Source organism: Oncorhynchus keta, chromosome 25, assembly GCF_023373465.1.
Source record: "Oncorhynchus keta strain PuntledgeMale-10-30-2019 chromosome 25, Oket_V2, whole genome shotgun sequence".
Classification (NCBI taxonomy): domain Eukaryota; kingdom Metazoa; phylum Chordata; class Actinopteri; order Salmoniformes; family Salmonidae; genus Oncorhynchus; species Oncorhynchus keta.
In genome coordinates this window covers 34013405-34036248 of record NC_068445.1, presented here as the reverse complement: position 1 = coordinate 34036248, position 22844 = coordinate 34013405, and the positions used below count along the sequence as shown (strand labels likewise).

The following is a 22844-nucleotide window of genomic DNA, read 5'->3' as shown; positions in this document are numbered from 1 at the left end:
GTAGGGACCTGAAGGCACACAGTGTGTTGAGTAATCTGTAAATGTATTGTAATGTTCTTTAAATTGTATAACTGCCTGAATTTTGCAGGACCCCAGGAAGAGTAGCTGCTGCCAAAGCAGCAGCTAATGGGGATCCATAATAAATACAAATACCTGAACCACACCTTTATTTGCCAAGGAAGAGTACCTGATCAGTGAATATATTCAATGTACAGGCTACAATGTGAGGATCTAATGTACTGTAGTTATTACCACGCATGTATATAGGACTTGCAACCTTAAAGTTATTATACTCAATCCATAGGCTTCATTAATGCCATTCAGACTCGATACAACAACTATGATAGCTGAGGTTCATAGGTTCTGAACTAACATTCATAACAGACGTTTTAGGGTCCATAAACAGATCGGCTACATACTGTAGCCATTTACACATCCATAGGCATAGTTATTTTTATCCTCCACTACACAATAAGCAAATAAATAATTAGCTATCTATGTTACTTCAGATGTATTGCATGGCAAATATAAGCAAGGCAAGCTAACACAATTGTATATTCAATTTGCAGTAAATGCTTTAGCTGGCTAGATTCTTTACATCCACTGTTTGATAGCCTGGTGTGCTGGTTCTCTAAGGAATTCCTAAAACATTAAACACGAATGACAAAGTCACTCATGTCATAACACCAGCTAGATAGCTGGCGAATGTTAGCTAGTAAACTAACTTGCTAAATAGCGATTTTCATAAATGTACTTTGACAAAAAAATATGCACAATCGTTTGTCTCTACATTAACTAACATATTCCTCTCAATTGTAAATGTTTTGCTTGACTCGTTATGACATTATAATGACTTACATTTGCCTCCACCGTAATGTTTTGTCAGCCATCTTTGCTGAAGAAAGTCACCAAAGATGGGTGTCTCGCGTCAAATTCGTCATCGGAACCACTCGATATGATTGGTCATATAAAAACCTTGGGACCCCAAATGCATAATGAGTGCTCTAGCTTCCCCTTGTGGTGGCCTGGAGCAATGAAGCCATGACGCTGGGTACCTCTAAGTCCCGCGGTGTTCTCAACTTTAAAAAAAGAGGAACCACTATGTACAGTGGTGTCCCTCAGGGCAGTGTCCTTGTACCATTGGTCTTCTCTATTTTTACAAATGATTTGCAACTGGTCTTACACAAAGCTAGAATGAGTATGTATGTGGATGATGGGTGATTCGTCATAAAAACTGGTCTTAAATCAATCTAAAAGCATTGTATTTGGTTAAAAATGCTAAGATCTACACCTCAACTGGAGTTGTGTATAAAGGGTGACCATTGAGCAAGCTAAACTAGATATAATATTGGATGATCAGTTATCATGGTCAAGTCTTTTTGACAGTTGTTTTTATTTTGTTGTATTTTATAAAAAATGTGTGCGATTGTTCTTGTCTAGCAGTGTTTTGTTTGGTGTTTTTTGTGGAATACAGGCAGAATAGCTGCTGCCTCTGCAAAAGCTCATGGGGATCCAAATAAACAAATAACACACCAGCACCAGGAGGAATCAATAAGTGAATGGCTTATGGGGCTAATTTTGCTTTCAGGGATATTGATATATAAGCAGGTGGAATTGCAGTTGTGTTACATGATTTAACTAGACCTCTTGGCTGCAGGGCCATCTCTGGCAGTTCATTTCCCAGTCTTTCATGTTACGCAGCGATGCTCGATTGCAAATCACATCGCAAAATACCCTGAAGATGAATGAAGTGTGTGTCCTCCACTGGGAGGAGTATGTCATGCCACTCCTCTTTAGTCTCTGAGGATAGATCAGAGATTTGCATCGTGTTCCCCTGCTCAAACAATGTTGCGTGTCACGTCATCGACTGTGCCGTCAGGCACCCGATTGCTATAGCATATGATGTGGATAGCTGATACATGGAAATGACCTTTTTTTTTTATTGTAAAAGGCCCCATGAGCACCAACATGTTAAGTTCATAAGAGCATGTCAAATTGAGTATCCCCCCCCAAAAAATATACATAATATGCCTTACTATATTTTTTAAATTATCTCATTTTGTATACACATATTTTTCAACCATTTTCTATCCTAAAAATTAGGAAAAGTAAAGGCTTTGATTTCTGGTCAAACAGATGGACAAAAGGCTTAGAAAACATCTACTAGAAAAAAAAGTGTTGTGATTAGAAATCAAAACATATGTATTCAAGACCCCTGCCAACTAACATCAACACTTATATTTCGTTTTGGATACATAGTAAAATTGTCAGAAAGTATATAGCTAGATATAGGGTAACATTTTATCAGAAATAGCCAAATTATTTCATTGTGGTAGTTAATCACCTTTTGGTTAGGTAATTAGCTTGCTGGCTGAAGCACCAATGACTGTAGCCAACTAGAAAGTTTACTTCTTGGGAAATTATATTAAATAGGTAATAAGCTAGCTAACACTCAAGATAGTGCCGTCGGGGAGTATTCAGATCCTTGAATCTACACACAAAACCCCATAAAGACGAAGCGAAAACAGGTTTAGAACATTTTGCAAATGTATAGAAAATAAACAGATACCTGATTTACATGTATAAAGACCCGTTGCTATGAGACTCGAAATGTAAGGTGCATCCCATTTCCATAAATTCAATTGATTGGACATGATTTGGAAAGGCACACACCTGTCGTCATAAGGTCAAACAGTTGACAGTGCATGTCAAGAGTTAAAACCAAGCCATGAGGTCAAAGGAATTGTCCGTAGAGCTCTGAGAAAGGATTGTGTCAAGGCACAGATGGGGAAGGGTACCAAGACATTTCTGCAGTATTGAAGGGTCGCAAGAACAGTCACCTCAAAATCATACTTAAATGCAAGAAGTTTGGAACCATCAAGAGTCTTCCTAGAGCTGTCCGCCCAGTCAAACTGAGCAATCGGGGGAGAAGGGACTTGGTCAGGGATGTGACCAACAACCTGATTGGAAATCTGACAGAGCGGCAGAGCTCCCCTGTCGAGATGGGAGAACCTTCCAGAAGGACAACCATCTCTGCAGCACTCCACCAATGAGGACTACATGGTAGAGTGGCCAGACTGATGCCACTCAGTAAAAAGGACCATGACAGCCCGCTTGGAGTTTGCCAAAAGGCACCTGAAGGACTCTCAGACCATGAGAAACAAGATTCTCTGGTCTGATGAAACAAAGATGGAACTCTTTGGCCTGAAATCCAAACGTGATGTCTGGTGGAAACCTGGCACTATCCCTACGGTGAAACATGGTGGTGGCAGTATCATGCTGTGGGAATGTTTTTAAGCGTCAGGGACTGGGAGACTAGTCAGGATCGAGGCAAAGATGAACAGAACAAAGTAAAGAGATCCTTGAAGAAATCCTGAGCACTGTGGAGCACGTTCTCAGACTGTGGCGAAGGTTAACCTTCCAACAGGTTGATGACTCTAATCACACAGCCAATACATTGGAGTGGCTTCAGGACAAGTCTCTGAATCTACTTGTTTGGCCCAGCCGAAGCCTGAACTTGAAACCGATCGAACATCTCTGGAAAGACCTGAAAATGGCTGTGCAGTAAAGCTTCTGATCAAACCTGACAGAGCTTGAGAGGATCTGCAGAGAAGAATGGGAGAAACTCCCAAAATACAGGTGTGCCAAACTTGTAGAGCCATTCCAAAGAAGACTCAATGCTCTACTCGCTGCCAAAGGTGCTTCAACAAAGTATTGAGTGAAGGATCTGAATAATTATGGAAATGTGATATCATGGGCAGGTTCCTGCAAAAATGTATAAAAACCTGTTTTTACTGTTTCTTTATGAGGTGTTTTGGGTAGATTTATGAGGGCAAAAAAACGTTTTAATAAAATGTTAGAATAAGGCAGTAACGTAACAAAATCTGGAAAAACGGGTCAGAACTTTCCTTAGGCACTGAATTGTGCCATCCAAGAAGTCTTCTATAGGATCCGCCCATTTTTTCAATTTTTGCCTAAATGCCTGTAGCTCAGGCCCTGAAGGAAGGATATGCATATTCTTCTTATTCTCTCTTACCATTTGAAAGGAAGCTCTTTGAAGTTTGTAGAAATGTGAATTGAATGTAGGAGAATAACACAATAGATCCGGTAAAATATATTACAGAGAAAAACAAATCAACCGTTCTTTTGTATTTTATTGTTCCATCATCTTTGAAATGCAAGAGAAAGGCCATATTTTATTATCCCAGCCAGGGTGCAATTTATGTGCAGTGTATGTACAACGTTTTAGATTGAGCCAATGAAACATTGCATTTGTTAAATTTTGTACAAGAATGCCCAAATATGCCTCATTTGTTGAATGGTAACTTTCCATGTTGGACCGTGCAGTTAGATTAACAAGAATTTAAGCTTTCTGACAACATCAGATATGTCTATGTTCTGGGCAATTCTCTTGTTACTTACAACCTCATGCTAATCACATTAGCCTACGTTAGCTCAACCGTCCCGTGGATGGGACACCGATCCCGAAGAAGTTTTAACCTCATCAAATTGATTGTGAATACACTGTCTGGCTATAGCTAGCTACATCATCTCATTATCTGCATATACAGTTAAAGTCGGAAGTTTACATACACTTAGGTTGAAGACATTAAAACTAGTTTTTCACCACTCCACAAATTTCTTGTTAACAAACTATAGTTTTGGTAAGTCGGTTAGGACATCTACTTAGTGTATGACAAGTCATTTTTCCAACAATTGTTAGCAGACAGATTATTTCATTTATAATTCACTGTTCACAGTTCCAGTGGGTCAGAAGTTTACATACAAAGTTGACTGTGCCTTTAAACAGCTTGGAAAATTCCAGAAAATGATGGCATGGCTTTATAAGCTTCTGATAGGCTAATTGACATCATTCGAGTCAATTGGAGGTGTACCTGTGGATGTATTTCAAGGCCTCCCTTCAAACTCAATGCCTCTTTGCTTGACATCACAAGAAAATCAAAACAAATCAGCCAAAATTGTAGACCTCCACAAGTCTTGTTCATCCTTGGGAGCAAATTCCAAACATCTGAAGGTACCATCTGTACAAACAATAGTACGCAAGTATAAACATCATGGGACGACGCAGCCGTCATACCGCTCAGGAGGGAGATGCGTTCTGTCTCCTAGAGATGAATGTATTTTTGTGCGAAAAGTGCAAATCAATCCCAGAACAACAGCAAAGGACCTTGTGAAGATGCTGGAGGAAACAGGTACAAAATTATCTATATCCACAGTAAAACGAGTCCTATATCAATGTAACCTGAAAGGCTGCTCAGCAAGGAAGAAGCCACTGCTCCAAACCGCCATAAAAAAACAGACGACGGTTTGCAACTGCACATAGGGACAAAGATTATACTTTTTGGAGAAATGTCCTCTGGTCTGATGAAATCAAAATAGAACTGTTTGGCAATAATGACCATCATTGTGTTTGGAAGAAAAGGGGGAGGCTTGCAAGCCAAAGAACACCATCCCAACCATGAAGCACGCGGGTGGCAGAATCATGTTGTGGGGGTGCTTTGCTGCAGGAGGGACTTGTGCACTTCACCAAATAAATGGCATCATGAGGAAGAAAAATGTGGATATATTGAAGCAACATCTCAAGACATCAGTCAGAAAGAAAAAGCTTGTTCGCAAATGGGTCTTCCAAATGGACAATGACTCCAAGCGTACTTCCAAAGTTGTGGCAAAATGGCTTAAGGACAACAAAGTCAAGGTATTGGAGTGGCCATTACAACACCCTGACCTCAATCCTATAGAACATTTGTGGGCTGAACTGAAAAAGCATGTGCGAGTGTTGTGGAAATAATCAGAATTTGTTGGTAACATATGTAAGATGTTTTATATTCATCATATGTTTGTAAGTTACTTCTCATCAGAATGGTATTTTTGTATAATACTGTGGCGGGGTTGCAGTTATCTGTTCTATGTCAAGACTAAGTTGCATGGGCCGCAGAGAGGGGAGAGGTCAAAGTGTCATCATGTGTAAACATATATTTTGCTCCACAATGTCTGTGTGCCAGTCAGTGTGCCTCTGATCTTGTCCAGGATTGGTTGTATTTAGAATAGGTTGTATCTAAATGACAATTTGATATATGCCTGTTGATATGGGAAGATTGGTTTATGGTTCTGGGGTTTGAGTAAGGAGACAAAGCTGAACGATTTATTATGTCTATGCTAACTGACTATGTGTGTTCTTTGCTATTAAAGGATCGCAGTTGCATTGTAATGGGGCTCTCAGAGAATTCACTGAGAGACACTGAATTACCTGAGAGTCACAGGATTGTGAGAGCTCATATAATTAAAGATGGACTTTGATAACTAACTCTGACTTGTGTGTGTGGTTTGCTCCCATGATTTGGTAAATAGAGGAAATTTCCACGACACGAGCAAGGAGGCTTACAAACTAGAGTCAGTTACACCAGCTCTGTCAGGAGGAATGGGCCAATATTCACCCAACTTATTGTGGGAAGCTTGTGGAAGGCTACCCGAAACGTTTGACCCAAGTTAAACAATTTGTAGGCAATGCTACTAAATAAATTTATGTAAACTTCTGACCCCCGGGGAACGTGATGATTTTTCTCATTCGCTCTACTATTATTCTGACATTTCATATTCTTAAAATAAAGTGGTGATCTTAACTGACCTAAAACAGGGAATTTGTACTTGGATTAAATGTCAGGAATTGTGAAAAACTGAGTATAACTGTATTTGGCTAAGGTGTACGTAAACTTCCGACTTCAACTGTAAGTAATCATTATTGATATGCAAGTTTATATCCCAGATATACGCGTTTCTTCTCACTTCATGTCAATATCTTTTATTTCATTTCTGATCAGGAAAACGACTCATAAAAGCCATGTCTCGTAAGTCATTGTTATTTTTGCCCTCAAATGATGTCATCCTTGCATTGTAGGAACTGGGTTCTACAGTTTGAACCCCTGCTGTCTCTTGTATATTCTCTTGTATATTCTCCTACATTAATTTCACCAGTCCAAAAACTTCAAAGTGTTTCCTTTCAAATGGTATCAAGAATATGCATATCCCTACTTCAGGTCCTGAGTTGCAAGCCGTTAGATTTGGGTATTTCATTTTAGGCGAAAATTGAAAAGGGTACAATTCATAAGAGGTTTTAACGGGTGAATATCCACTTTGCGTTTTTGTATATCAATGTGTCATATCATAGTTGACAACCCATTCTTTCTGCGGTCGTCCTTGAAGAGCAGATTTTTATATTTCATTTTTGGAAAATGACAAAACTGAGCGAGATTTTCCCGAAATTCTAAACTTTGCATCTGCACACTTATTCCAGTAAATGTGTTTTTTTATGTTCAGTGTACATTGCTAAACGTAGTCCTTGTGCATAGAGTTTGTTAAACTTTGAAATAAATGGTTATTGTTTGGTATACATTTTAAGTGAGTGCCAATACTCTCCGCCTGCCTGCATGTGTGTGTGTGTCAGTGTATGATAAGTGAAGCTAATCACTAGAATTTTCAGGATGTTAATTGGCCATTCCACAAAAGGAGTGAAATCAGTGACTGGGTCTTAATCCAGACAGCCAATCAGAGCTGCAGTCTCAGGAGACCTGCCACATGATTGGTCGAAACCTCTAAACAGCTGGCAGCACTTTCGGATGCTAATGCCAAGACAATGGTCCATTACAACACTTGAAACATACTTCTTTCCTTCCATCTTGTTTCTATCCTGTCTTCCTAGAAGGGATCCTCAGAGGATCTAAGATACACTATATAAAACAGAAGTATGTGGACACCCTTCAAATTACTGGATTCGGCTATTTCAGCCACACCCATTACTGACAGATGTATAAAATCGAGCACACAGCCATGCAATCACTATAGACAAACACTGTACTGTTTTATATGTAATGTAAGTGCTTTGATATGTTTGGACACAAGGAAGAGTAGCTGCTGCCTTTGGCAGCAACTAATGGGGATCCTAATAAATACAAATACAGAGTTCAAAACTGCCTCGAAGCAACATGAGCACAACAACAACTGTTCATCGGGAGCTTCACGAAATGGTTTTCCATGGCCGAGTAGCCGCACACAAGCCTAAGTTCACCATGTGCAATGCCAAGGGTTGGCTGGACTGGTGTAAAGCTTGCTGCAATTGGAGTCTGGAGCAGTGAAAATGTGTTCTCTGGAGTGATGAATCATGCTTCACCATCTGGCAGTCCGACAAACAAATCTGGGTTTGGTGGATGCTAGAAGAACGGTACCTGCCCAAATGCATAGCGCCAAAAGCTAGGTGGAGGAGGAATAATGATCTGGGGCTGTTTTTCATGGTTCGGGCTAGGCCCCTTAGTTCAATAGAAGAGAAATGTTAACGCTACAGCATAAAATGACATTCTAGACAATTATGTGCTTCCAACTTTGTGGCAAGAGTTCGGGAAAGGCCCTTCCCAGTTTCAGCATGTCAATGCCCCCATGCACAAAGCAAGGTGCAAACAGAAATGGTTTGTCGAGATCATGTGAAAGAACTTGACTGGCCTGCAAAGAACCCTGACTTTAACTCCATCAAACACCTTGGGGATGAATTGGAACGCCAACCTCAATAATGATCTTTTGACTGAATGGAAGCAAGTCCCTGCTGCAATGTTCCAACATCTAGTGGAAAGCCTTCACAGATTACTGGGCTGTTATAGCAGCGTAAGTGGCGGGGGCGTATGCCTCATGACTAACGGGACATGGTGTGATGAAGGAAACATACAGGAACTCAAATCCTTCTGTTCACCTGATTTAGAATTCCTCACAATCAAATGTAGACCGCATTATCTTCCAAGAGAATTCTCTTCGATTATAATCACAGCCGTATATATCCCCCCCCAAGCAGACACATCGATGGCTCTGAACGAACTTTATTTAACTCTTTGCAAACTGGAAACCATTTATCCGGAGGCTGCATTCATTGTAGCTGGGGATTTTAACAAAGCTAATCTGAAAACAAGACTCCCTAAATTTTATCAGCATATCGATTGCACAACCAGGGGTGGTAAAACCTTGGATCATTGTTAATCTAACTTCCGCGATGCATATAAGGCCCTGCCCCGCCCCACTTTCGGGAAAGCTGACCACGACTCCATTTTGCTGATCCCTGCCTACAGGCAGAAATTAAAACAAGAGGCTCCCACGCTGAGGTCTGTCCAACGCTGGTCAGACCAAGCTGACTCTACACTCCAAGACTGCTTCCATCACGTGGACTGGGACATGTTTCGTATTGCGTCAGATGGAAATATTGACGAATACGCTGATTCGGTGTGCGAGTTCATTAGAACGTGCGTCGAAGATGTCGTTCCCATAGCAACGATAAAAACATTCCCAAACCAGAAACCGTGGATTGATGGCAGCATTCGCGTGAAACTGAAAGCGCGAACCACTGCTTTTAATCAGGGCAAGGTGTCTGGTAACATGTCCGAATATAAACAATGCAGCTATGCCCTCCGCAAGGCTATTAAACAAGCTAAGCGTCAGTACAGAGACAAAGTGGAATCTCAATTCAATGGCTCAGACACAAGAGGCATGTGGCAGGGTCTACAGTCAATCATGGACTACAAGAAGAAACCCAGCCCAGTCACGGACCAGGATGTCTTGCTCCCAAGGCAGACTAAATAACTTTTTTGCCCGCTTTGAGGACAATACAGTGCCACTGACACGGCCTGCAACGAAAACATGCAGTCTCTCCTTCACTGCAGCCGAGGTGAGTAAGACATTTAAACGTGTTAACCCTCGCAAGGCTGCAGGCCCAGACGGCATCCCCAGCCGCGCCCTCGGAGCATGCGCAGACCAGCTGGCCGGTGTGTTTACGGACATATTCAATCAATCCCTATACCAGTCTGCTGTTCCCACATGCTTCAAGAGGGCCACCATTGTTCCTGTTCCCAAGAAAGCTAAGGTAACTGAGCTAAACGACTACCGCCCCGTAGCACTCACTTCCGTCATCATGAAGTGCTTTGAGAGACTAGTCAAGGACCATATCACCTCCACCCTACCTGACATCCGAGACCCACTCCAATTTGCTTACCGCCCAAATAGGTCCACAGACGATGCAATCTCAACCACACTGCACACTGCCCTAACCCACCTGGACAAGAGGAATACCTATGTGAGAATGCTGTTCATCGACTACAGCTCGGCATTCAACACCATAGTACCCTCCAAGCTCGTCATCGAGCTCGAGACCCTGGGTCTCGACCCCGCCCTGTGCAACTGGGTACTGGACTTCCTGACGGGCCGCCCCCAGGTGGTGAGGGTAGGCAACAACATCTCCTCCCCGCTGATCCTCAACACGGGGCCCCACAAGGGTGCGTTCTGAGCCCTCTCCTGTACTCCCTGTTCACCCATGACTGCGTGGGCCACGCACGCTCCAACTCAATCATCAAGTTTGCGGACGACACAACAGTGGTAGGCTTGATTATCAACAACGACGAGACGGCCTACAGGGAGGAGGTGAGGGCCCTCGGAGTGTGGTGTCAGGAAAATAACCTCACACTCAACGTCAACAAAACTAAGGAGATGATTGTGGACTTCAGGAAACAGCAGAGGGAACACCCCTATCCACATCGATGGAACAGTAGTGGAGAGGGTAGCTAGTTTTAAGTTCCTCGGCATACACATCACAGACAAACTGAATTGGTTCACTCACACTGACAGCGTCGTGAAGAAGGCGCAGCAGCGCCTATTCAACCTCAGGAGGCTGAAGAAATTCGGCTTGTCACCAAAAGCACTCACAAACTTCTACAGATGCACAATCGAGAGCATCCTGGCGGGCTGTATCACCGCCTGGTACGGCAACTGCTCCGCCCTCAACCGTAAGGCTCTCCAGAGGGTAGTGAGGACTGCACAACGCATCACCGGGGGCAAACTACCTGCCCTCCAGGACACCTACACCACCCGTTGTTACAGGAAGGCCATAAAGATCATCAAGGACATCAACCACCCGAACCACTGCCTGTTCACCCCGCTATCATCCAGAAGGCGAGGTCAGTACAGGTGCATCAAAGCTGGGACCGAGAGACTGAAAAACAGCTTATATCTCAAGGCCATCAGACTGTTAAACAGCCACCACTAACATTGAGTGGCTGCTGCCAACACACTGTCATTGACACTGACCCAACTCCAGCCATTTTAATAATGGGAAATTATGTAAATATATCACTAGCCACTTTAAACAATGCTACCTTATATAATGTTACTTACCCTACATTATTCATCTCATATGCATATGTATATACTGTACTCTACATCATCGACTGCATCCTTATGTAATACATGTATCACTAGCCACTTTAACTATGCCACTTTGTTTACTTTGTCTACACACTCATCTCATATGTATATACTGTGTATATACTGTACTCGATACCATCTACTGTATGCTGCTCTGTACCATCACTCATTCATATATCATTATGTACATATCCCTTATCCCCTTACACTGTGTATAAGACAGTAGTTTTGGAATTGTTAGTTAGATTACTTGTTGATTATCACTGCATTCTCGGAACTAGAAGCACAAGCATTTCGCTACACTCACATTAACATCTGCTAACCATGTGTATGTGACAAATAAAATTTGATTTGAAGTGGGGAGCAACTCCATATTAATGCCCATGGTTTTGGAATAAGTTGTTTTTGATGAGCAGGTGTCCACATACTTTTGGTAATGTAGTCTATGAACTAGGCAGGGTGCAGGCATATGCAAGGTTTGCTTTTAACATTTGACAATATGCAGTCTGATTATGTCAGATCACTGGTTTCCTCAAGGAAGGAAAGGATGAAGGTCTTTGAATGGGTCAAGGATGTCTACAGTCTGCAAAGACAGCAGATTGACCAGCTACAAACCTTTTTAATGGGGATTTAGAGATCCCTACAAATCAATAAACCCACAAATTCAACACTTAACACTATAACGTAATATTATGTGACGTAGGCTACTCGTGAGCAGTACATAGGCCATCATGGTTGCAATGCAATGAACCCTGTTATGCCCCGTTTGGGCTAACAACCTACGCACTGCCAAAGATCACATTGACATATAACCTGCTATATCCTACCAAAAAAGGGGACGATTTCAGTTACACATTAAAACATATTTAAAAGGAGCACAACGGGCCACTAGTTGAAATGACAATTTAATGTATTAACTTGTATTAGCAAGCTTTTAGTAAGATCATTCATATCCCTCCCTCAAAGACACATTTGATTTTAATCAAGACGATAGACCGCGACACACGTCTCAGCCTTTGGCATAGCATATCGAGCCCTAGCAGCTCAACTGTATTCTATTCGTTTGATGATAGTGTTGCCCTTACACATAACTCTCGCCTTAACGCAACAAGTGCCATCTCTCCAACGTGGTTTTGAGAGACTACTGTAGCCTATAGCCTAGGACTTTAGTGAGAACGAAACAACCCTTTGTATGGAATTTGACAATTCTGTCTCGTTTATAAGTCTGAAGAAGTCACCGGCTAGGTCACGGACTTCACCGTCAGTTCTACAAATCAATATTTCTGTCGTAGATAGACAAATAACACAACAATAAATATCTGGACCGGGCGGCAGCGTTAACCGAACCAGTAACTGCAAGGTCGCTGGTTCGAATCCCGAGCGGACTAGGTGAAAACTCTGATGTGCCCTTAGGCAAGGCACTTTACACTAATTGCTCCTGTAAATCGCTCTGGCTAAGAGCGTCTGCTAAATGACTAAAACGTAAAATGTCTAATCTATGGAAGAAGCCTAAATGACTTCACTGCAAGATCAACAATAAACATTTCCAACACTTCAATGCGCACCTTTACGCAGCCGTGAAAGCTAAAATGGGACTCTTACCAGGAATGGCCAGGTTGGTGAGCGGGATGCTGTGCATGCTCTCCGGTAAATTTGCCATCCAGTCGGCGAACCTGGGTTCGCTTTTCCCGTGAGAGGAAGCCATGCCACCGCGCACTATATTCCCACTCTCTGCCTGCGCGAGCGTTGAGTGCGCTTTCTCTATGCAGCGCTCGCTTCCCTTACTACTCACCCATACGCAACACACGCACACCAGCGTGCCTGGGAGTGAGTTCACGCCACACCCCCTGAATGCGATCATGTGGATATCGAACACGTTTCATAGTATATGTCGATAAAGAGTTGTGTTTTTGATAATTGTGATTTTAGGGTGATCTCATGGCGGGCGAGTGATGTATTCCTGTGAAGTCATTGAATTGAGGGTGGGCCCAGCCATCGCCAGTTGACTAAATTAAATAATTAGTTCTATGTCCCATTCTGGTTGAAACCGCGAATGGCTCTCCTGCTCTCCACTACAAGTACTGCATCCCAATGGCTTTGTGTTTGTCCGTCCGTGTATAGCGCCGCTGTCCACTCCTGTGGTGCTGAATTCATCAAATCTGCTTTCCCGACACCAGCGCTTTCTGAAGAAGCGCCTTGGGAATAAGACACGTTAACCGATTGATGTTATCTTCTCGCTTGTATGGATTTGTACATTTTTACTTGAATAAATGCAGTTTTTGACTTGGGGATGAGCTCACCTGAGCGGAGTACCGGCACCACAACATGTCTACTGTTTGAGATCTTTTAAAATATCAGCTCAAAAGTATTGTGGAGCTCCTGCACCTAAATATAAACAGGACTGGCACCCAGAATGATACATATTTCAGTCCAAGTCCAGCACTGAATATATGCATAACATTGGACATATTTTGACACCAGGCCAGAGTTTAAAAGATACCTCACTCAAAAACACATGTTTTTGTCTAAATAGGCTAAATTATACATCTACTTCGCCTTATATTTAGAAATGTGTACCCTTGATGTGCTACGGACTGTTTCACAACATATTCGCAACAATTGTACTTTTTTTCCGGTTGATGATAGAACATCTATATTCTCTTTGAACCCCAAGAGTGAAGAAGAACCTCTGGTTGCGTTCTACATTTATGTAAAATCCTTCAGGTAACTGGACCGCGCACTCTTCTAATGTGGACAAATCGATTAAAAAAATGTCATTTCATGTCAATCATCCAAATAGCGACCGTAAACCTGCTGTTTTGACAAAGAAATGAACGACTTAATTCCCTCTAGTTGCTCGGAGCTAAATTATGTCAAACGTGGCTAATGAAGGAGGAACTTTAGGGCAGAACATGCAGTACAGCGATATGATACGATTGAGTCAGCCTTGCAGCTTCTCAGAGGAGAGATGGAGCATTCATTCAGTTTGTTCAATGAATTGTCGACAATGATACAGAGCTCAACTCACCAAAAGATCGCCATACGTGTTCAATACTCTCAACATGCTTCATTCCTTCCTTCACTGTCACACATAAATTATGAAGAAATATTTGAGGTGTAATAAAACAAAAAAATTATTCAGGAAGTAGTGCGAAAGAACTTTGAGACTTATGTGCAACACGCAACATATGGGATGGCGAAAGGCAATACAACAGAAAATGGACATCAAGGTAACATACCTAGTTTAATATAATACACAAATACAGGACAGAGAAACGTGTGGGTAGAAAATGTAAGGCCTCACATTGTAGTAGATAAAATACCTGAAACCATGTAGCCTGTATTATTAAGTGTTTGTTTCCATGAGGCTGACCATTCAACTGAAGTACCAAACCAGTTTGTTTCCATGAGGCTGACCATTCAACTGAAGTACCAAACCAGTTTGTTTCCATGAGGCTGACCATTCAACTGAAGTACCAAACCAGTTTGTTTCCATGAGGCTGACCATTCAACTGAAGTACCAAACCAGTTTGTTTCCATGAGGCTGACCATTCAACTGAAGCACCAAACCAGTTTGTTTACATGAGGCTGACCATTCAACTGAAGCACCAAACCAGTTTGTTTACATGAGGCTGACCATTCAACTGAAGTACCAAACCAGTTTGTTTCCATGAGGCTGACCATTCAACTGAAGTACCAAACCAGGATGAAGTGGAGAGGCTCAAAAGCAAATAAAAATCTAGATAATATCAGTTTTGATGTCAGACCAGAGCGGTGCTTCCTCCCTTCTCCAATTCATTCCCATTTCACTGCATCAGTGAACACAGTATGTCTGAAACTAGTTGGAGCTATTACTTACAGGGGACACCTGGCTGATGCACGTCTAAGGAGGGGAGTGAACAAGTGCAGAAGGGAGGGGACAACTGACTGGAATGAAATGAAGTCCATCATTGTTTGTGTTATAAGTTTTGGAGAGAATAGCCTCTGTGTTGATGTAGCATAAAACATCTAATTAAAACATGACATTATTACTAAATACATATTACACAGTTCCTCTTCAGTTATGTCAGGGACAACAATTATTTTCAATTCAATTCATATAATATCATCAACATCATCACGCTGTTGGTTTCTTAACAACCACAACCAAACTAGGCATCGCTTATTTATGCATCTCACATGTTCCTGTACATCAATGGATGTTACAGTAATGTTTCAGTGACGTTATGATTTAGTAGACGGAAGCGGTGTTCAGTAACATTAGGATGAACATTGTTGATTAGTTCATAGTTCGTGTTCCTTCCTTCACACATACGGAGAGATTAACACAGCCTTCAAGCCATAGTTCCTCTCCTCGGACACTTCCCCCAGCTTCTAGACCTGTTGCATGGCCCTCAAGTTTGGAGACACCTGTTGGACATCAGAGAGGGTGAGAGAGAGAGTGGGAGAGAGAGTGAGAGTGAGAGTGAGAGTGAGTGAGTGAGTGAGTGAGAGAGAGAGAGAGAGAGAGAGTTTTGAAAGGAGAGAAACCATCTGTTACTATTTTTATTTAATTTAAATTTTACCCCTTTTTCTCCCCAATTGTTTAGTAGCTACTATCTTGTCTCATCGCTACAACTCCCGTACGGGCTCGGGAGAGACGAAGGTTGAGAGTCATGCGTTCTCCGATACACAACCCAACCAAGCTGCACTGCTTCTTAACACAGCGCCATCCAACCCGGAAGCCAGCCGCACCAATGTGTCAGAGGAAACACCGTGCACCTGGCAACCTTGGTCAGCGCGCACTGCGCCCGGCCCGCCACAGGAGTCGATGGTGCGTGATGAGACAAGGATTTCCCTACCGGCCAAACCCTCCCTAACCCGGACGACGCTAAGCCAATTGTGCGTCGCCCCACGGACCTCCCGGTCGCGGCCGGTTATGACAGAACCTGGGCGCGAACCCAGAGTCTCTGGTGGCACAGCTGACGCTGCAGTACAGCGCCCTTAACCACTGCGCCACCCGGGAGGCCCCATCTTTTACTGTTGATAGTATTTCACTGAGCAGGATCAATAATTTAGTCTGCTACCTTTCATAAACACTCCTGGTTTTGTGGTTACGAAGACAATTCAAGTCAAATATGGATTTACTGATGGTATTATGTTTCAAGTGTATTATATGTTTCAAGTTTATTTCGTAACTAGTAAATATGCAACTTTCCAATGTGGAAAGTTGGCTGGCTAAAGCATTATTCTTGCTTTGGACAACACAACCCTGGAGTGGCCAGACCGGCTGTCCCTGTATGACTCACCTCAAAGTGTGCTCCTGTGCATGCCTTAATGTCCTCTGGGGTCAGCCCCTCCCACACCTCAATCAGAGTCAGACCTTTAGTCTTGTCCACATCAAACACAGCCTGAGAGCACGAGAGAGAGAGAGCACGAGAGAGAGAGAGCACGAGAGAGAGAGAGCACGAGAGAGAGAGCACGAGAGAGAGAGAGAGAGAGAGCACGAGAGAGGGAGAGCACGAGAGAGAGAGAGAGAGAGAGACACACAGACAGAGAGAGCGAGAAAAAGAGCAAGAAAGACAGAGAGAGAGATACAAACAGAGACAGAGTGAGAGAGACAGACAGAGAGAGAGGGAGAGAGAGAGAGACACACACAGAGACAGAGAGGGCGAGACAGAGAGAGAGAGAGAGAAAGGGAGACAGAGACAGAGAGAGAGAGAGAGAGAGAGAGAGAGAGAGAGAGAGAGAGAGAGAGAGAGAGAGAGAGAGAGAGAGAGAGAGAGAGAAAGGAGACATAGAGAGAGAGAGAGAGAGAGAGAGAGATACAAACCGAGACAGAGTGAGAGAGACAGACACAGAGAGAGAGAGAGCGAGAGACAGAGACAGAAAGGGAGAGACAGCGAGAAAGGGAGACAGAGAGAGAGAGAGACAGAGAGAAAGGGAGACAGAGAGAAAGAGAGACAGAGAGAGAGAGACGGAGAGAAAGGGAGACAGAGAGAAAGAGAGACAGAGAGAGAGATGCATTTATTCAATAAGACAACATCTGAAATGCTGGGTGTGGGGCTAGAGGGTTGGACCGCTGCCTGTTGAGTTCTCTGGCAGAGATCCACTTTACTTCAAACAAAACTCAAGGTGGGCAATGCACTCTGCAGGGTCCTGCATTTCAGCGCAATAGGTTAATGTCGACAGACAAGAGAAAAGTGCTTATTTGTTCAAATCATCAGAAAATTAAGATTGAAATTAAATGTCACTATTCTCATTGCCAAAAAAAGATCCCAAGAAAGATCTGGCTGTATGAGAGAATAGGAAAGAACCACAGCTAACACCAGAATCTACAAGAGTTCCACTGTCTGACATTACTCTGTGTTAACAAGGCCAGACTGGTCTGACCCGAGTCTCACCCGAACTACATTCTTACAGTGTTGGTCTCTCTTGCCATTTTAGACTCCTAATAACACTGTCTGCGTCTCAAACCACACCATGTTCGTAATAGCACTACTTTAGACCAACATTTCATTTGGGATACAGCCTGCTGTTGTAAAATATGGGCTTTGTCTCAATGCTCTAAAAGAGCTTGCTATCCTCTTCTCCTATCATGATACTGTATTGCTTGACCTGTAATTTAGAAAAATAACACAAGGGAAGGAAGCAATTAAAAAAGATGGAGCCATAACCCAGCTACAGTGAGCACAGGCAGAACCAGGAGATGGATATGAGATATGTATGGGAGAGGCTTTGGTGTAGTCAGAAGGACAGGGGCGGGGGGAAGAGAATATAGAGAATAGAGAGAGAGAGAGAGAGAGAGAGAGAGAGAGAGAGAGAGAGAGAGAGAGAGAGAGAGAGAGAGAGAGAGAGAATAGAGAGAGAGAATAGAGAATAGCGAGAGAGAGAATAGCGAGAGAGAGATACAGTATCACTCTCAGGAAAGCTGTCAAAACCTACAGCTTGTAGGATGGAGTGATAGATAGGGAGAGGGAGAGGGAGAAGGATAAAATAGTGAGGGAGAGCAGAAGGGAACGGGGAGAAAACATGAAGTATGAAAAGAACAATACTAAGTCAGAGTAAGAGGGGAGGGCAAAGGGAGGGAGAGACTTGTCTAGGATTTTCTGTGATGTTAGTGACTGGACCACAGCTTAAAGCCATCCTCACACTAACATCGATTAGTGTCTGAGCCGAGGCCAGTCCTGTTATTCACGAGGGCTGTCTTGTGGAATTAGCTGGTCTTCTGTGGTTTATTAATAGAAGGCAACATAAGAGGAAAATAACCAGAGGACATTAAGTACAACTCTGAGAATAGACTGCCAACTGTTGCCAGTATAGTGGTTACTGCCAATACCACAGGTAGCAGTTGACTGCTGCAGTTATCTAGAACCAGTGGAATGTCTGTTTATATGTCATTATTTTGGGCTGTTTTCCTTTCCAGAGGGGAATGCTGTTTTAAAATGTACAGTTTACCAAACCAACCACATTCCACAGGGTTATTCTGGGGACCCCATGGTGGCTAACCACATTCCACAGGGTTACTGTGGGGACCACTGCTGCCATGGTGACTAACCACATTCAACAGGGTTACTGTGGGGACCGCTGCTGCCATGGTGGCTAACCACATTCAACAGGGTTACTGTGGGGACCCCATGGTGGCTAACCACATTCAACAGGGTTACTGTGGGGACCCCATGGTGGCTAACCACATTCCACAGGGTTACTGTGGGGACCCCATGGTGGCTAACCACATTCAACAGGGTTACTGTGGGGACCGCTGCTGCCATGGTGACTAACCACATTCCACAGGGTTACTGTGGGGACCGCTGCTGCCATGGTGGCTAACCACATTCCACAGGGTTACTGTGGGGACCCCATGGTGGCTAACCACATTCCACAGGGTTACTGTGGGGACCCCATGGTGGCTTACCACATTCAACAGGGTTACTGTGGGGACCCCATGGTGGCTTACCACATTCAACAGGGTTACTGTGGGGACCGCTGCTGCCATGGTGGCTAACCACATTCCACAGGGTTACTGTGGGGACCCCATGGTGGCTAACCACATTCCACAGGGTTACTGTGGGGACCGCTGCTGCCATGGTGGCTAACCACATTCCACAGGGTTACTGTGGGGACCCCATGGTGGCTAACCACATTCCACAGGGTTACTGTGGGGACCACTGCTGCCATGGTGACTAACCACATTCCACAGGGTTACTGTGGGGACCGCTGCTGCCATGGTGGCTAACCACATTCCACAGGGTTACTGTGGGGACCCCATGGTGGCTAACCACATTCCACAGGGTTACTGTGGGGACCGCTGCTGCCATGGTGACTAACCACATTCCACAGGGTTACAGTGGGGACCCCATGGTGGCTAAGCACATTCCACAGGGTTACTGTGGGGACCACTGCTGCCATGGTGACTAACCACATTCCACAGGGTTACTGTGGGGACCCCATGGTGACTAACCACATTCCACAGGGTTACTGTGGGGACCGCTGCTGCCATGGTGACTAACCACATTCCACAGGGTTACTGTGGGGACCCCATGGTGGCTAACCACATTCCACAGGGTTACTGTGGGGACCGCTGCTGCCATGGTGACTAACCACATTCCACAGGGTTACTGTGGGGACTGCTGCTGCCATGGTGACTAACCACATTCCACAGGGTTACTGTGAGGACCGCTGCTGCCATGGTGGCTAACCACATTCCACAGGGTTACTGTGGGGACCCCATGGTGGCTAACCACATTCCACAGGGTTACTGTGGGGACCGCTGCTGCCATGGTGACTAACCACATTCCACGGGGTTACAGTGGGGACCCCATGGTGGCTAACCACATTCCACAGGGTTACTGTGGGGACCACTGCTGCCATGGTGACTAACCACATTCCACAGGGTTACTGTGGGGACCGCTGCTGCCATGGTGGCTAACCACATTCCACAGGGTTACTGTGGGGACCCCATGGTGGCTAACCACATTCCACAGGGTTACTGTGGGGACCCCATGGTGGCTAACCACATTCCACAGGGTTACTGTGGGGACCACTGCTGCCATGGTGACTAACCACATTCCACAGGGTTACTGTGGGGACCCCATGGTGGCTAACCACATTCCACAGGGTTACTGTGGGGACCCCATGGTGGCTAACCACATTCCACAGGGTTACTGTGGGGACCACTGCTGCCATGGTGACTAACCACATTCCACAGGGTTACTGTGGGGACCGCTGCTGCCATGGTGGCTAACCACATTACACAGGATTACTGTGGGGACCCCATGGTGGCTAAGCACATTTCACAGGGTTACTGTGGGGACCGCTGCTGCCATGGTGGCTAACCACATTCCACAGGATTACTGTGGGGACCCCATGGTGGCTAACCACATTCCACAGGGTTACTGTGGGGACCGCTGCTGCCATGGTGGCCCTCCAAATGTACCTTTACACAGAAATCTGCATGCAGCACACACAACTATTTCACTATTGCAAAAAGGGCCTCAGACATGTTTCAAAAACATCTGAGGGTAGAAGTGAAAAAGGGCTGATACGAGATGCACCCTAGGGCTGCAGGTACCTACCACCACCAGACTCAACCCATATCAGCAGCAGCAGCATCATCATATGAAAAAATATACTTCAATTAATCTCTCTGTTATCAGAGGGCTGAATGTGTGTTGTTTATGTTCAAGGGCAAACGGGTGTATCTGTGTGTGTATGCACGTGTGTGAATTGTGGAGGGCAGCTTTTAGGTTCCCCGTTTCCTCACTCATTTTGAAAACACAATGAGGCAAGATTTTAATTATCCCGAGGACTCGGAACAGAACAACGTGTATCCAGGAGGGCCATCACTGCCACTCTCATCCAACAGGCTTAAACTGTAGGGAAACACAATACCAGACTAGACAGCCTGACCCTATTGCGTTTAAGGTAGTGTAGTGGAAGGATTTAAAATGGTTAGGAGATAAAGGGCTATATTTTAACAAACCTAACAGAATGGTAAATCTACGCGCAAGCGTTAGTGCTATAGGTTTATGGGTGTGTCTGAAATATTTGAGCTATTTTCACGAATCACAATTATCGGCACACTTGCTGGTGTTGCCGCGAAAGAGGTTGGGTTTTGATGAATAAACAAGTTGTGGGTGTGTCGAGACTCGGCCAATCAGAACATGCTCAAATTGTTTATTTACGGCATTAACTCCAATTCCAATGTTAGTCCATTAAAGTTTGTTAACTGGCTTACGGAAACAAAATAACAAAATGTTGACATATCTTTGCTAAATACGTTCACTTGAACCAATCTGCAGTCCATATTGTTCTAAGCAATTGAATGTCTTCAATAGCATTTACACTGATGTCGGGGCTTGGCCTACTGGGGGCTAGGCCTACTGGGGCCTACTGGAGGCTAGGCCTACTGGGCTATGGCTGAGCATGGACATGCCAAACATAGTCAGTAAGCAAGTTTAAATTAATTATTGATAAGGCCTAAAAAGAGAACAAATACATCTTATTTTAAAAAAAAAATCTATTTACATTTTCGATCTTATCGCTGCAACTCCCCAATGGGCTCGGGAGAGGCGAAACCACGGTTCTTAACACCCGCCCACTTAACCAGGAAGCCAGCCGCACCAATGTGTCGGCGGAAACACCGTTCAACTGACGACCGAGGTCATCCCGCAGGCACCCGGCCCGCCACAAGGAGTCACTAGAGCACGATGAGCCAAGTAAAGCCTCCCCTGGCCAAACCCTCCCCTTACCCGGAACGATTGTGCACCGCCCTATGGGACTCCCTTGTGACACAGCCTCCCTTGTGACACAGCCTGGATTTGAACCTGGGTCTGTAGTGACGCCTCTAGCACTGTGATGCAGTGTCTTAGACGGCTGCGCCACTCGGGAGGTCCTGAGACCTAATAATTGTAATCAAATTCGAACAACTTATTTTAAATAGTCTGTCTCACTCTTACAGGCAACATAACTGGAAAAATATCCAATATAAAGAGAAAGGGAGAATGTCCATTCACCGTTATACAGCTCCAAAATAAACGTTTTATATCCATATTGGAACCAATTTACAGATCAGATCACATTCACACACCTCATGGAAGTTCTATTGCAAGCACACCGTGGACATTGTTACCATAATACCAGAAAGGTGAATAATTCTAATACGTTTGGTTGTAATAAAATTATTCAAAAAACAAGCTTTTTTTAAACAACAATAAATAAATGTAACGATATCATAAAATCGGCAGGATGAAAAAGAAACTAATTGCTATTGAACCAGCCTTTGTTAAAGTAGGCCTAAGGGAGGACTTGGGTTATGAACATATGAAATGGAAAACAAGCTATTTTTACAGGTTACAGATTAATAATAATAATAATAATAATAATAAATGCAAGGTTCACCGTATTCAAAGAGGTTCTCATATCTCATTTCATGATGAGCCTGGAGGGGGTTTTACAGGACCTTGCATGGCTAAAATAATGTCAGCTCACTGTTTAACTCCTCTCAAACTTTGTATTTTAATAAAGATTTGGTGATTAAGATTGATTTCCAAGCGGTCTCAGGAACCAAACACTTTATCGACAGTCTTGACTACTTTGCAATTGCATTGAGCAGACAA

General features: G+C 43.9%; 2 protein-coding genes across 3 annotated transcripts in view; both read right to left on the bottom strand.

Annotated features, from left to right (window-relative positions):
- LOC118357953 (PI-PLC X domain-containing protein 3-like) overlaps positions 1-13303 on the bottom strand; it is an 81936-nt gene extending 68633 nt beyond the window's left edge. Inside the window, exon 1 of one of the 2 annotated variants that reach the window (XM_052479138.1) lies at positions 12850-13303. In XM_052479138.1, the coding sequence (XP_052335098.1) occupies positions 12850-13108 (259 nt within the window). In that variant the 5' untranslated portion in view covers positions 13109-13303. The remainder of the gene's footprint in view (positions 1-12849) is intronic. The other variant, XM_035735258.2, reaches the window with a different exon arrangement.
- A 1169-nt stretch (positions 13304-14472) lies between these two features.
- LOC118357963 (succinyl-CoA:3-ketoacid coenzyme A transferase 1, mitochondrial-like) overlaps positions 14473-22844 on the bottom strand; it is a 130153-nt gene continuing 121781 nt past the window's right edge. Inside the window, exons 16-17 of the mRNA XM_052479131.1 lie at positions 16536-16637; positions 14473-15657 (exon numbers count right to left, since the gene is read on the bottom strand). Coding sequence (XP_052335091.1) covers positions 15622-15657; positions 16536-16637 — 138 coding nt within the window. The 3' untranslated portion in view covers positions 14473-15621. The remainder of the gene's footprint in view (positions 15658-16535; positions 16638-22844) is intronic.